This window comes from Cyanistes caeruleus, chromosome Z, assembly GCF_971803275.1.
Source record: "Cyanistes caeruleus chromosome Z, bCyaCae1.hap1.1, whole genome shotgun sequence".
NCBI classification, from domain to species: Eukaryota; Metazoa; Chordata; class Aves; order Passeriformes; family Paridae; genus Cyanistes; species Cyanistes caeruleus.
The window spans coordinates 60,750,157-60,763,384 of NC_141732.1; the positions used below are offsets into that span (position 1 = coordinate 60,750,157).

At 36.8% G+C, this 13,228-nt stretch overlaps 1 protein-coding gene across 1 annotated transcript in view; it reads right to left on the minus strand.

The window, feature by feature from the left end:
• Positions 1-1,947: 1,947 nt before the first annotated feature.
• CWC27 (CWC27 spliceosome associated cyclophilin) overlaps positions 1,948-13,228 on the minus strand; it is a 101,156-nt gene continuing 89,875 nt past the window's right edge. The window contains exon 14 of the mRNA XM_023944590.2: positions 1,948-2,366. Within this exon, the coding sequence (XP_023800358.2) occupies positions 2,204-2,366 (163 nt within the window). The 3' untranslated portion in view covers positions 1,948-2,203. The remainder of the gene's footprint in view (positions 2,367-13,228) is intronic.

Sequence of the window (13,228 nt, forward strand, 5' to 3'; positions counted from 1 at the left end):
CTATGACACTGCAAACTATTTGTTTCAGACAAGTGCCATCATTTCAGCTTCTTTCTGTAAAGTTTTTACTCTTTGGTGTTGACTTTACCTGAGAATGTACTTCTGACATAAGCTTTTCTTAACTTTGCTCCAAACATCTCCTAAATGAAGTACATAACTAATTCTGCTTCACTGAAATGAATACATTTTAGACACCTCAGCCCATTTCTAAGTAACTTTCAGTTGACTAGTTGTGATAATCTGACTTTCAATGCACACTTACCAAGAAAATGTCAACATAGTTACACTCTTGTTCTTGTCAGGTTACCAGTCCTGTGTATGCACTGTCCAGACTTTTCAAACCTCTTCCAACTGAGCAGAGTCCTAACCCCCAAGTTAAGTTTCCTCTTTGGGCTTCTCTAGTGCTTAAAACTGGGAACCATCTAATACAGCTTACTCAGAGTTGCTGCAGGTAGTCAGCAAAAATATTCAGCTAAGAAGGGTGCTAGTCAGCTTGTCCATTTATTGACTCATGCATCCTCCTTTAGCTTGCAGAAAAGCTATACAATTAGAGCATTTTTTTTTATTCTAGGAGCAGTAACTGTCCTGGAATTGATGCTCAAGTTTCTTCTCAGATGTTCATCACCTTTTCCTCCCTCCTATCTCCACCAGAATGGGGGTCTGATATGCTCATTTCCTGTTGTGACTGATATAAAAATTTCTCCACAAAGCAATGAATAGAGGTAACAACATGTGACTCTAGATGTTCTTCACTTTGCCAGCAGCAGCCTGACAGAAATGACTTAATGATTAAAAAACTTTGACTCACTAGTTTGTGAATGGCCATGTTAAAGAATGTAACCCCTCTTAACTTCTTTACACTATGGCACAGTATAATTCACTCAGCCTAAGAGGAGGATAATGACAGCTTTATACAGGATCTCACTTCACACCTCCAAGTTTTCTCCTTATCTCAAAGGTTACACTGTGCATTAAAGCAATAGTCTGTATTAATCTAACCTCTGACATTTGGGCCATATTAACCTACCAATGCCGGTTTATGTATCTCACACCTCAAACCCTATCAAGAAATTTGGCAGTGGCAGCTTGATAAGGACGGCCTACCTTACTGAACTTGTTCTAAAAACAACAGCAGCAAAAACACTGCTCTGGTGCCACTTTTTAATGACCTTGTTCACTCTTTTTTAGCTATTGGCCATTTGGGTAATTCATGTTCCTGTGGCACCAGAACTGCTTTAAAGAAGGAGCAATGAAAATTCCTGTTTATCTGTAAAAATATTAACATCTAGGGTTGTAAAATATGAGGAAAACTTGTAAAACTGGAAGCTTGAGCTGTTCAATTTTAGATGACAGAAGAATTGTTTAAAGTGAGGTTATGTTTTTAATGAGACTGGTCACATTTTGTTTTGTTTCTGTACTGGACTAATTAACAAATGAACCTTCATTACCTGCTACTTTACAGTGAAAGTGCTACCAAAGTGATCTTTCTCGTATTGCAACAAGTGGTTTAAGCAACCATTACATCATATGCAGATTCTCTTATTTTATTCATGTGGTATGGATAGTAAAATAATACATTAAAATGTATTATCACAGCTTCCCAAGATGGGATCTGTACTCCAACGTGTATTTCAAAAGAAGGAGGCAATAGCCAGATTCTCAAATTAAACTTAGCTTGTTTCAAGAAAGCTATGACTGCTTTAAAAAGTACTGGATCATCTTAATTCTGCGTCAGAGTGGTTCAGGCAGGCAAAGTTTACATGCCTTTTAAAGAACAACTAAAATAATTAAATTGTACTTTCATAAAATCTTAAAAGCCTGCAGATGGGGTTTCCATCTTCTAACCTGACCCTCACTTACACAAATTCTCATTCATTATGGTGAAAACTTTTCGATTACCATATTTTGATTAAACAAATAATACGACTACTGTAATTAAAACACAGATAAAAGTCAAGTCAGCTGTTTTATTAAATACATCTTTCTAAAAACCTTTATAGAGGCTGAATAATGAATGCATTGAGAGCACTTGACCGCACAACTTAAGAAACAAATGATACCTCTGCTTCAAAACCGCATGACAGGTTCTTGAGAGATTCCTTTTCACACTTGTCCAGTGGTATTTTTAGGATCAGCTTACAAAAGAGCCAGTGCTTTATTGCAGTCACTTTCCAAGGCAGCTCTGGCTAACTTTACACTCCTTTTATCTCCTTTCCTTTTTTTCTCTCATTATCTTCTTGCTTTCTTCTCTTCTCCTCTTAGTTACAGGATTCCGTGGATCATAGATCTCAAAAGTGTCTTCATCTTGCATGCTTGCATCTTTCACCTTTCTGCTTCTGTCTTCAAACTGAAGCACGTGTGACATCCTACAAAAAAAACAAACTCCAACTCAGTGAAAGAAGAAGCTACTATTAGTAATTCTGATACACATGGCAAGATTTCTAATTTATTTTTGAGCATAGAAAAAGAAGACCCTTATAAGATGATAATAATTATAATAATTATATACACTTTTGTAAAGACTCCTTTTGAACAGAACAGTTAAATACAGATAGAATTGTCTCTGGATTTTATTTCACATACTAAATTCTGTTTTCTTCTCTTGTTCTGTTTAGCCTATCTTCCAAAATGCATGGCAAATTTTTCCCAGGAATAGGGAGTGTTTCTCAAGTTTTCCTATTAGTCACTTTAGACACCTTTCAACAGGATGGAGGGTTTTACAGAAGTGGGGAAGAGTTTACATGGAAAATGCTTGAAGCAGGTATACAGAAGATCAAAAGGGGAATGCTTCATGTCCTGCTGCTCCACATTGACTTGGTTCAGATCATGCTTTTTAATTCTTTGAATACCAGACTAAACAAACGCCTTGTTCAATTCAATGTTTTTCCTACTGTTCATTAGAAATTTCACCCCCCATTAGATACTTCCTAATTTCAGCAAATTTCTAGTAATCTGAAAACATCACTGTTACATAATGGAGAAGTGGCACATGTGAACCTCAGGAGGCTCAACAAGGCCAAGGTCTTATACCTGGGTAACTGCTGATATCAACACACACTGGAAGAGGAAGGGATTGAAGCAGCCCTGCCCAGAGGGGCTTGGGGGTGCTGGTGGGTGAGAGGCTGGACATGACCCAGCCATGGGCACTCCCAGCCCAGAGAGCCAAACGTGTCCTGGGCTGCATCCAGAGCAGCATGGGCAGCAGGGCCAGGGAGGGGATTCTGCCCCTCTGCTCTGCTCTGCTGAGAGCCCACCTGCAGGGCTGCCTCAGCTCTGGGGTCCCAGCACAGGAAGGACCTGCTGGAGGGAGTCCAGAGGAGGCCACCAAGATGATCAGAGGGATGGAGCAGCCCTCCTGGAGGACAGGCTGAGGACTGGGACTGTTCAGCCTGGAAAAGGCTTTCAGGAGATCTTACTGCAGACTTTCAGTACACAACAGGACTTAATAGGACAGACGGTGACAGACCCTTTAGCAGGGCCTGTTGTTACAGGACAAAGGGTAAAGGTTTAAACCAAAAGAATGCAGATTCAGATGAGATAAGAAAGACATTTTTTAAGACAAGGGTGGTGAAGCTGCCCAGAGACATAGCACATTATTTTTTCAGGGAAAACTCATATGTCTAGGCAAAAACCACACTTAACCTTTGGATTTTGTGTGATCAATTTCAAAAACATCTTCAACTTTGATGGGGCAACTTTAAGAACTATACTGAATCTCATCTGATCTAAGCATATCAATCTTTATAGAATGTCTTTGTGACAGAAAATCCACGAAAAATGAGCAGGTTTCAAAAGGAAAGTTTTGTGGCCAATGAAGTACTTTTTTATTGGTCCCTTGCAACATGTAAGACATTCTAAACTAAAGAGTTTTCAAAGTACTTTAGTGCAAATCTCCATACATAAAGAAAGGGAGGGAGAACCAGCTCAGTTACTGCAGATTACAATACAGTATTAGTAAAGAAATCAGAAAAACAATCAAAGCTATAGAACATAGGTGATCTGCTTGAATGCTTTAGAAAATTCCTAAAAACAAAAATGGAGAATTTTCATCACAACATCACAACTGATTCTTGACACATGTCTTTCATAAATACTTAAGAGTTGTTTCCAGTGTAAAAAACTTGGGTAGTTTATAACCCTGTCTGCACCACTAACACCCAAACTTATTTTTTTTAGTCATCTCTACAATTCAGAATAACATAATGTACCATCAGAGTGACTCATGGTTGCATATTTGTAGTTTAATTATAAAAACATTGTCTCACAGTGGAGGGACTGAAGTAATTTATTTTAGCTAACATGCTTTCTGCATTTGTCATATTCTTCTCAACTTATTAAAGATGACTACACATATCAAATCCCTCTGTCCTAGTCTGAATAAAGTACAGGCCTAAGAGATGGAGTCATTTTTTGATGCATGATTTTAAACTGTGTTATAGGAGTGTAAGTAGAAGTGTAGTCACACTTAGTCCTTTCATCAACTCAGGTTCTTCCAAGAATACTACAGCACCAGACATAACCTGCAGGATACAACTAATAAGAATTAAAATTAAATACATCTCTAATTCTTGGGTCAGGCCATACAGTGTCCCAAACAGTCTGCAAATTAGATGCAGTGGATTCAGACTAAGCAGTATTTACTTCTCCCCAAGAGCTGAAAGAAGTCATAGTCTCTGACTCTTATTCATAACTTTCCACTAAGACATTCCCAGCTGTGATTAAAAATAAGCCAATATTAAGAAACTTTTTGATACTCCCAGAATCAATTTTAGATGCAACATCTCAGAGGTAAAGCAAAATAAACATAGACTGCAGTGGAGATTTTAAGAAATAGTTTCCTTCTGTGAACTTAAGCTTATTTTAGCAGGTCACACATCTTCCCAGGTAGACCTGTTCTGCATCTATATGAATGGTGAATCACAGTGAATACTGCCTTTCAAAAGCAATTAAAATTGTTGTTTGTTTTTTTTTTGTTTTTTTTTTAAAGGAGCATAGGAAGCATTTAATTATTATTTCTATATTAAGCATTTGAATTTAAACTAATCTTACTCAAGTTCCTCCAACTGAAGTTTGCATTTGCATAATTTTCCAAGTGCAGAGTTAGGGCGTAGTTCCACAAATACAAGTTTCATAATACTTTTCCTTGTTCAATTTATAGCTCTCTTCCCTTCTGCATGTTCCTGGGTTTGGTGAGGAGATGGCTGCCCAGTCATATTTCTGTAGTCACTGTGCTGAAAGCAATAACTTAATCTCTGTATCTCTGGTCTTCAGAGACCCACTAACTTGTGCTTATCACAGCTCATTATATATAAGAGACATTAAATTTTGAAGTCCACTTTTCTTCAAAATTTAAATGATGAGAGGTAGTCAGTTCTACCAAGCAAAACTCAAAAGAAAACAAAACCTCAGTTTTGTGGAAACTTTTTGCTGAAAGTTTGTAAAATAAAATAGCTTGCCAAAACTGATGAACTGGGGTTTGAAGTACATAGTTGTGGAAGTTGTTCTCCTTCTTTAATAGAAGACATAATCACAAAATTATTTCCTTAACAGAAATGAATGACCAATCTTTGCATGGATTTATTGCTGAAAAGGTTGATTTTTACCCTGACCAGATGACAGCTTCCTACAGGCTGACCATGTTCCTATCCCATGTAATGGGGGAGCAGCTGCCCTGCATTTCTTTCCTTTCGTGTTATTACAGAAAACTCAGTAGCTGGCTCTCTTCTACAGTCCAAAAATGCAATGTCTTGAAATGTTAGACCGAAATACATTAATTAATTTAAGACAGTTTCAGAGACAGCAGAGGATTTCAAAGGTACATGGATACTCTTATGGTCTAGTGATATTCTCAGGTCAGCAAACAGATCAGGCTCCTTTGAACTACTCTAGTGAGATGATACTTGCAAGAAAAGATATGATACACTGTAATCCCTCTGCTTTTGAGATGTGTGAACCATGCACTGGATCTGAACCATATGCCAGCTGCTGACAGGTGGTAGTCATGTTAAGTGTAGCATAAAGAGAAGCACCCTAGTCCAACAGCTCTGGCCTTTCTAGAACCCCCTTTGAGAGAAACTGAAGTGGCAATTAGTGAGCTGAATAATTTTGAATCTTGGCCAGAGTAAGCAAGCACTATGCTTTTGCTCTACTGATGAAGTTGAAACCTCCAAGTATACTCATGCTTCAGTGATTTTTATATTAACTGAAATCAACTTTCAAAGCTGTATTGTCCAAGACCACACTTGTTTTTCAAACTGATATTGCTGTTGTCTGCTACCACCTGCCTACTTTCTACCTACTACCTACTACCTACTGTCTCCTTCAACTTTCCTTGCACAGCTGGCCCCACAGAGAAAACCTGGTGTCTGCAGGGAAACCTGGGACATTATCTTGCACTTAGCAACATCAGCATTTTAAACAGGAAATCATCAACAAGTGTGAGCAAAAGTTACAACCTGCCAACTCTGCTGTAAGGGTAGTAGCTTCTGGCAGAGCAACAGCAAATTCTCAAGCAGTTTTAGGCAGCTTGCACTTTGAATTTGCTTGCATACAACACTGCAGTTGATGCCATACTCCTTTTTGCACTACATACATACAAAATAAATAACGCAACCAATCATGTTGCTATAAAATGCTGTGTATCATGATTTTGAACATTATGACTATCCTTTATGATAGTTATTCATTCTTTCCAACAGGCTGACTAAAATGAATGCAGGAGGAATAAGTATCTGTGTCAAGAAATTGATTGTAGCCTCTTGCATTGTATAGGCTGTCTAAAAGAATGGGACCAATATGGACCATAACTACTAGTAGTACCAGTTGTTTCTGAACTGAACATTGATTGCAAGTAACAGGCTTCCTATTTTTCTCAATTTCACAATGCATCCCATATTTGAAACAAAAACAATAGGTACTCAAAAATGACTGCTTTCTGCAAATTATATTCTACTTGATGCTAATTTTCCTTCAAATATAGTAAATGTTGAAGTGTAAGCATCAATCATTAACGTAGGAAACATTCTAGCACTTTCCTTCCATCATCTTCAAGATACCTAGGCACTGGACAGAAAAATAACTCAAGTGCACAGATGAGAAAACAGATGAGAATACACAAATCAAAGCAAAGGAGATCTCTCTCCCCAGGAAAAAAAAATAAATTAGGCTGTTCTGGAAGAATGAACTCACTGGCACTCTCTCCACTCCCAGTAGAGTAGTGGGTGGCATAGGAAGAGGAGAGATATTTGAGAAAGACTGAGAGACAGTTAAGATACTACCAAAAACAAAAAAGAAAACTGAGGAAGGTAAAGACAAAATAAACATAAGAATGAGAAACAAAAAAACAGAGAGAAGGAGACTTATCAAAATTTAAATCAAGTGAAGAAAATTGTCAAATGACAATTAAAAAGAAGCAAAAATTTTGACTCAAGGCAAGAGAACAAGAGTACAAACAAGGCAAAAAGAATGTCAAGACCATAAAACAAAGGGAATTTGGAAGGAGGAAATACATTACTAACATCTAATCTTTTTCCATTTTTTTTTTTTTTTAATTGAGATGCTACAAGCAAAATAAGCCTCTTGGATCAGGCTGCTGTCATTTCTTGCACAAGTGTGTCCAAGAGCTTTACAAATAATTTTGTAAACACAATGCTGCAGGAGAGAGGAAGTATGTTTGTGTCTCTAATGAAATCTGCAACTCTCACTAAGTTCTCTGTGCAATACAACTAGCAAATTTCATAGCTTCTCTCTGCCCTGTGTCACCATCTAGATTTGTTTTCCTTCTTGTATAACATAACACATCATCCCTCTTTTGATCCTAAGGAGTCTTGTAATCTAAGTTTCTCTCTCTTAGATGATTAAAAGAAAAAATAAATTTACCAAGTACTCGAAGTAGCTTTTAATTCTTACAGCAATGAGGATTGATATCCTAATACCATGATAGACCCAGTCTGAAAGATAGATTAATCTATCTAATTATCACTGTTTCACACAGCCAATTCTGTCTCCAAAAAGATGTTTCAGGAAACAATTTCCTTTGTCTCATTAACTCATAGTACTGGAGCTGGGCTAAATTACCTACAAAAGCTTGTACCCCTCTGTAGCACTTTGTATTTAAACCTTACACTGTATCACTCATTTCCATCATGCCCAGTTTGCCAAAGTATGATTTCACTTAACTAAGTATATAATCAGAGAACCATAGAAACACTAAGACCGGGATGGACCTTTTGGAGCAACAAATTTAGCCATTGATCCAGCACTGCCAAGCTCACCAAACCATGTCCTGAAGTGCCACATCTACATGTCTTTTAAATACCTCCAGCGATGGTGACTCAGCCACTTCCCTGGGCAGCCTGTTCCCATGCCTGAAAACCTTTGTGGTGAAGAAAATTTTCCCCACTATCCAATCTAAACCTCCCCATGTAAAACTTAAGGCTGCATGCTCTTGTCTAATCATTTGTTAACTGGGAGAAGAGGCTGACTCACACAATACTTTCTAGTAATAATTTCTGGTCTTAGGTTTCTGCTGTAATTGTTACCACTAAGAGATTTCACTCTTTCTTTTTTTAAGTACTTGTTTTTACCATTCCACATTCCTTGTTTCACTTCCCTCATCTCCCTTCCTAATGATGGGAAGAGCCGATTTTTTAAATGCTTTCATAAAACCCTTTATTTTTCATGTTTATTGACTTGATATTTAAAAAGAGAAATAAAGTTTGTTGTTCAGATCTAGCAAAATCCAAATAATTATCTATTCTATAGAAGTTTTAAATGTTAAAAAAATGCTTAGAAGAGTAGTGAGAAAATAGTTATAAATATAGCTATGTGCCATGTTGCAGCCCACTTCAAATGTTAAGTATTCACATCAAATACTTACTGCTTCAAAATTATATTGTTTCAATCCATGTTAGTGATTATAATACAGATTTTTACATAGAAATTTTCAATTTTACTATTGCTATAAACATAGCCCCTCCTCTGCACTCTCAGAGGTTAACTGCAAGACCCAAGTCTATTAGCTTACAATATTTCAGCCTTCAACTGTTTGGTTTTCACTGGGGTAGAGTTAACTTTCTTCACAGTGGCTGATGTGGGGGCTGTAATTTGGATTTGTGCTGAACACAGGGTTGATAATATTGTGATGCTTTTGTTATTGCTGAGCAGAGCTCACACAGAACCAAGGCCTTTCTGCTTCTCATGCAGAACACTGCATGAGAGGACACACTACCACACTGGTGAGAGGACTGGGGGTGCCTGGGAGGTTGGGAGCAGACACAGCCAGAACAGGTGATGCCAACTGACCAAAGGGATATTCCAGACCATGGGGCATCATGCTTAGTATACAAAGTGGGGTGAAGAAGGAGGAAATGGAGATGATTTGAGTGATGGTGTTTGTTTTCCCAAGTTATTCCTGTCATGCAGGATGGGGCCCTGCTGTCCTGAAGATGAACACCTGTCTGCCCATGGGAAGTGGAGAATTCCTTGTTTTACTCTGCTTATGTGTGTGGCTTTTGCTCTTCCTATTAAACTATGTGTATCTCAACCCATGAGTTTTTCAGGTTTTACCCATCCAATTCTCTCTCACTCTGCTGATGGGGCAGTGAGTGAGCAGCTGCCTGGTGCTTGGCTGATGGCTGGGTTAAACCATGACAACAATGGAGGGTTTTTTTTATTACTGCTGCTCTTGCACAAAGCAAAAACCTCCCCAGTGTTAACCAAGTAAAACTGATGAAAACTCACTTTAAAAATATTACACAAAGCCTGTACACTTCTGTTAACATTAACTAGTCCTTTGAATTAGTGTATTACAGTTACTGGAGGACTGAAAATTGGTTTAACCTCTTCAGAAAGACCAGCAAGTTTTGGGTTGTCCACAGACCAAAGAGTTAATTGTTTATATTTTCTCTCTGTGTTGGCCTACAGCATAAAATGATGAGAACAGAACTTCTGCACATATTTCAAAAATAATAATTTTTGAGATAGTTTATTTGAATGTAATGCTTAATTTTATCACAAAATATTCACGGTCATAAAAAGAAACTAATAGTTTCTCTAACCATGGGACCTCCAGTTTAAAAAGAACCCCAGTTAAAAAGATACCAGTTTTTGCAAAACTAGCAACAAAGTAACCCAATCTTGGTGAACACTAATAAAGTATTGTATCCTTGGATTGTTCAATATAGTACTAAAAATCTTGTTCTCTTGAAAGAACATTTAATTTTAAGTTATCTTCTAAGAGGAGGGGAAATCAAAAGCTCACCTTATTCAGTGATAATCTTAGGGAAAATGTGATGAGTTCTCATAGTATCAGGAGAACTATGTAAAACTATAATGACGTACTTTTCAAGCAATAAATATTTTTCTACATAAAATTCTGTTATCCTATCTTGATATTGCTTCTGTTCTGTAACAATTTATATATACAGTATATTTACACTACATCCTTGACCTTTTCACAAAAATGTCACGTAGTTGATGCAAGAAGATGGAAGCTTTAAATAGACAACTGCTCCTGGTAGAGTATATTGGTATGGAAGACTAAAATGAAAATTCCAGATGTTGTTCCAGACAGCACACCAGTACAGAAAAACTCTACACAGCATTTACTCCAAGGACTGTGAGGAGCCACCATACCAGAATAGACCAGTGATCCATCCAGTCTAGCATCCTGTCTCTGGCAATAGCTTGTACAACATCTGATACTCTGAAGTCAGTCAGCAAATCACCTCCCCAAGTTAACACAAGCAGTCAGGCATTATTGTATCACCACAGAGTTGGAGTGAAAAGAGATTATTTCTAGCATAAAAATACTCAGATTTTCAAAACATTCAGATTTCTCTGGACACCCTCCCTTTTCTTTTGCTCCTCTCTCTCTCATTCTGAATATATCCAAATCTTTACTTCTTAGATGTCATTCAATGAGATGAAGTTAGGGTGCTTGAAAAGGTGTGTAAACGTGCAGAAAACTTAAGCCAGCTAATAAAGATTTAGAATATTATTTCTTCATTCTTCACTAGATTTTTTGGCAATAAAAAAGTCAGATTTCCAGACAGTATATCTAACACTAGATATGCCTTGACTGAAGCATGGATCATCTCTGAATTTAAGTCAAACAGTAGCCATAACTCAGATGCTTCATCCAAATAAGCTCAGATGTAGAGGCATTAACAAAAAATAAACAACCAAAAAACCCCACTTAAAATGCTCTGAGTTTCTCAGACATGCTGAACAGCTAGAGGCAATCAATATACAACATCAGCAGATTTGTTAATATGAACTATTGACTGAAACAGTGGGATAGGGGTTGGCATTTACTGATCAAGCAAGGTCTGACCATATTCTAGCATATTCTAGCAGTACAGGGGTGAAGGCGGAGACAAAATTGGAGGAAAAAAAGAAAAATTTACAGCAGAAGGGGTTTTTTTTCTTTCTTCCTTTAAAGGTTAGTGGCAGTACTAAAACCCAAACAAACGCTTATTTTTTTGCCAAACAGAAAAGAAACCTCTCTTTCCAATGTGTTTCTAATACAGACCTCTGGCATTCATTTATCCTTTGTAACAATCAAGTAAGTATTTTGTCAACTTTTAAAAAATGTAGTTGAGTAAATCAATGGCCTTAGCAGGAGAGACCTAATATAGAGCCAGTTTTTCCAGACTAGTGAAGGAACGCTGGCTCAAGTCTGGATGGGAGGAGGGGAGCAAACATGGCTTTAATCCATCTTTGTGCCTCACTGGCATAAATTACAGCAGCACTTTTTCTGTCATTCTCCAAGCTAGCATCAGCATGTACAACAGACTGCAGCTTAGCTTTCAGGGGTTTACTGTGTTTGTCACAGTTAAGCTTCTGAAACTGAAGCTGAAAAGACTGGTGCTAATCTTGAGGAAGCCATATTTCATAACCCTAAATTTAAGGTTTTGTAGGGAAAGAAAAAGTCTGCATTTTATAAAATGTATATAATATAAAGTTTATAAAAGAAACATAATCAGTATTTTTAGGTGTTTATCTTGAAGAACTTCACCCTGCAAATTTCAATATTATATACTGCATATAGGAAATCCTGGAAATAAAATGGAACAGATTATCAAATGTATATGGATTAAATACTAACAGTGTACAAAGTGACTTAGTTCTTAACAGAAATTAAATATGGTAAGATAAAAACAGTCTGGCTAACTTTAACATTTACCTGATTCTGATATTGCTGTTTCAATTCAAAAAGACCCAAGCCCAAACAAATTCTAGCCTATACTCTACGATGGACATTCTAAAGTGATGCCTTGATACTGTTTTAAGACCTAAACTCTCTCTGTTACAAAACCTTTTACTGTGAGAATACAAGGTAAGTAAAATATTGTGTGTTTCCACTCCTGATAGTGCCACATTTTCAAGAAACCAATCATTAAAAAAAAAATCACCCTCACAAAAAAAATATTCTGCAAGGAGACATCCTTGTATTATGAACAAAAACATTTCTTAAAGAAGATAGAGTAAATAACTATTGATGCTGAATAGAGAATACCTTCATTCAGTATACAGATTTATTTTTTGTTCGTTCTGGAGTAAAATAAAACTATCTCTACAAACTGGGTAAAAAATTATACACTCAAATTGCAATTATTGTCTTGGCAAAAAGAGTTCAGTACTAGCACCCAATGTTCCCACAATATTTAAGTGGCCTCAGTGACAGTTTCCTGAAATTCAGAATTTGGAACAGATTACAGTATCTGACTTATATAAACCAGGTTAGCACTGAACTGCTGTATTTTGTCCACAGAACCAATACATTAATAAAACCCGATTTTATTATCTTCAATTTCTGCTAAAATCAGGTGATCTGATCTGTGTAAAGCATCACTGTGCAAATCAAAATACTTTCTGACTGAGAAGATATGTTTAAAATATGTTCTAATATACATGAGATTTTAAACAATGTATTAAAATAGGCATGTCATTAAAGTCACTTGAATTAATTTTGATCCTCATTATATTACATAAGATTTTTTACCAATAACTTAGAGTATGATAGTTTCTACAACACTAGTAATTACACAACATGGATATGAAACCATCCATTTAGCAAGACATGAAATACCTTTTTGTTTAAAATACCTTTACTGTGACACAGTTTTCACAACAACCTTTTGTGCAAATTGGAAAGTATTTTCAGGTGTTGACTTTTTCCCTTTGATTTAAAAGTCTATTTTTCCTGTACCTCAAATTAACCAAC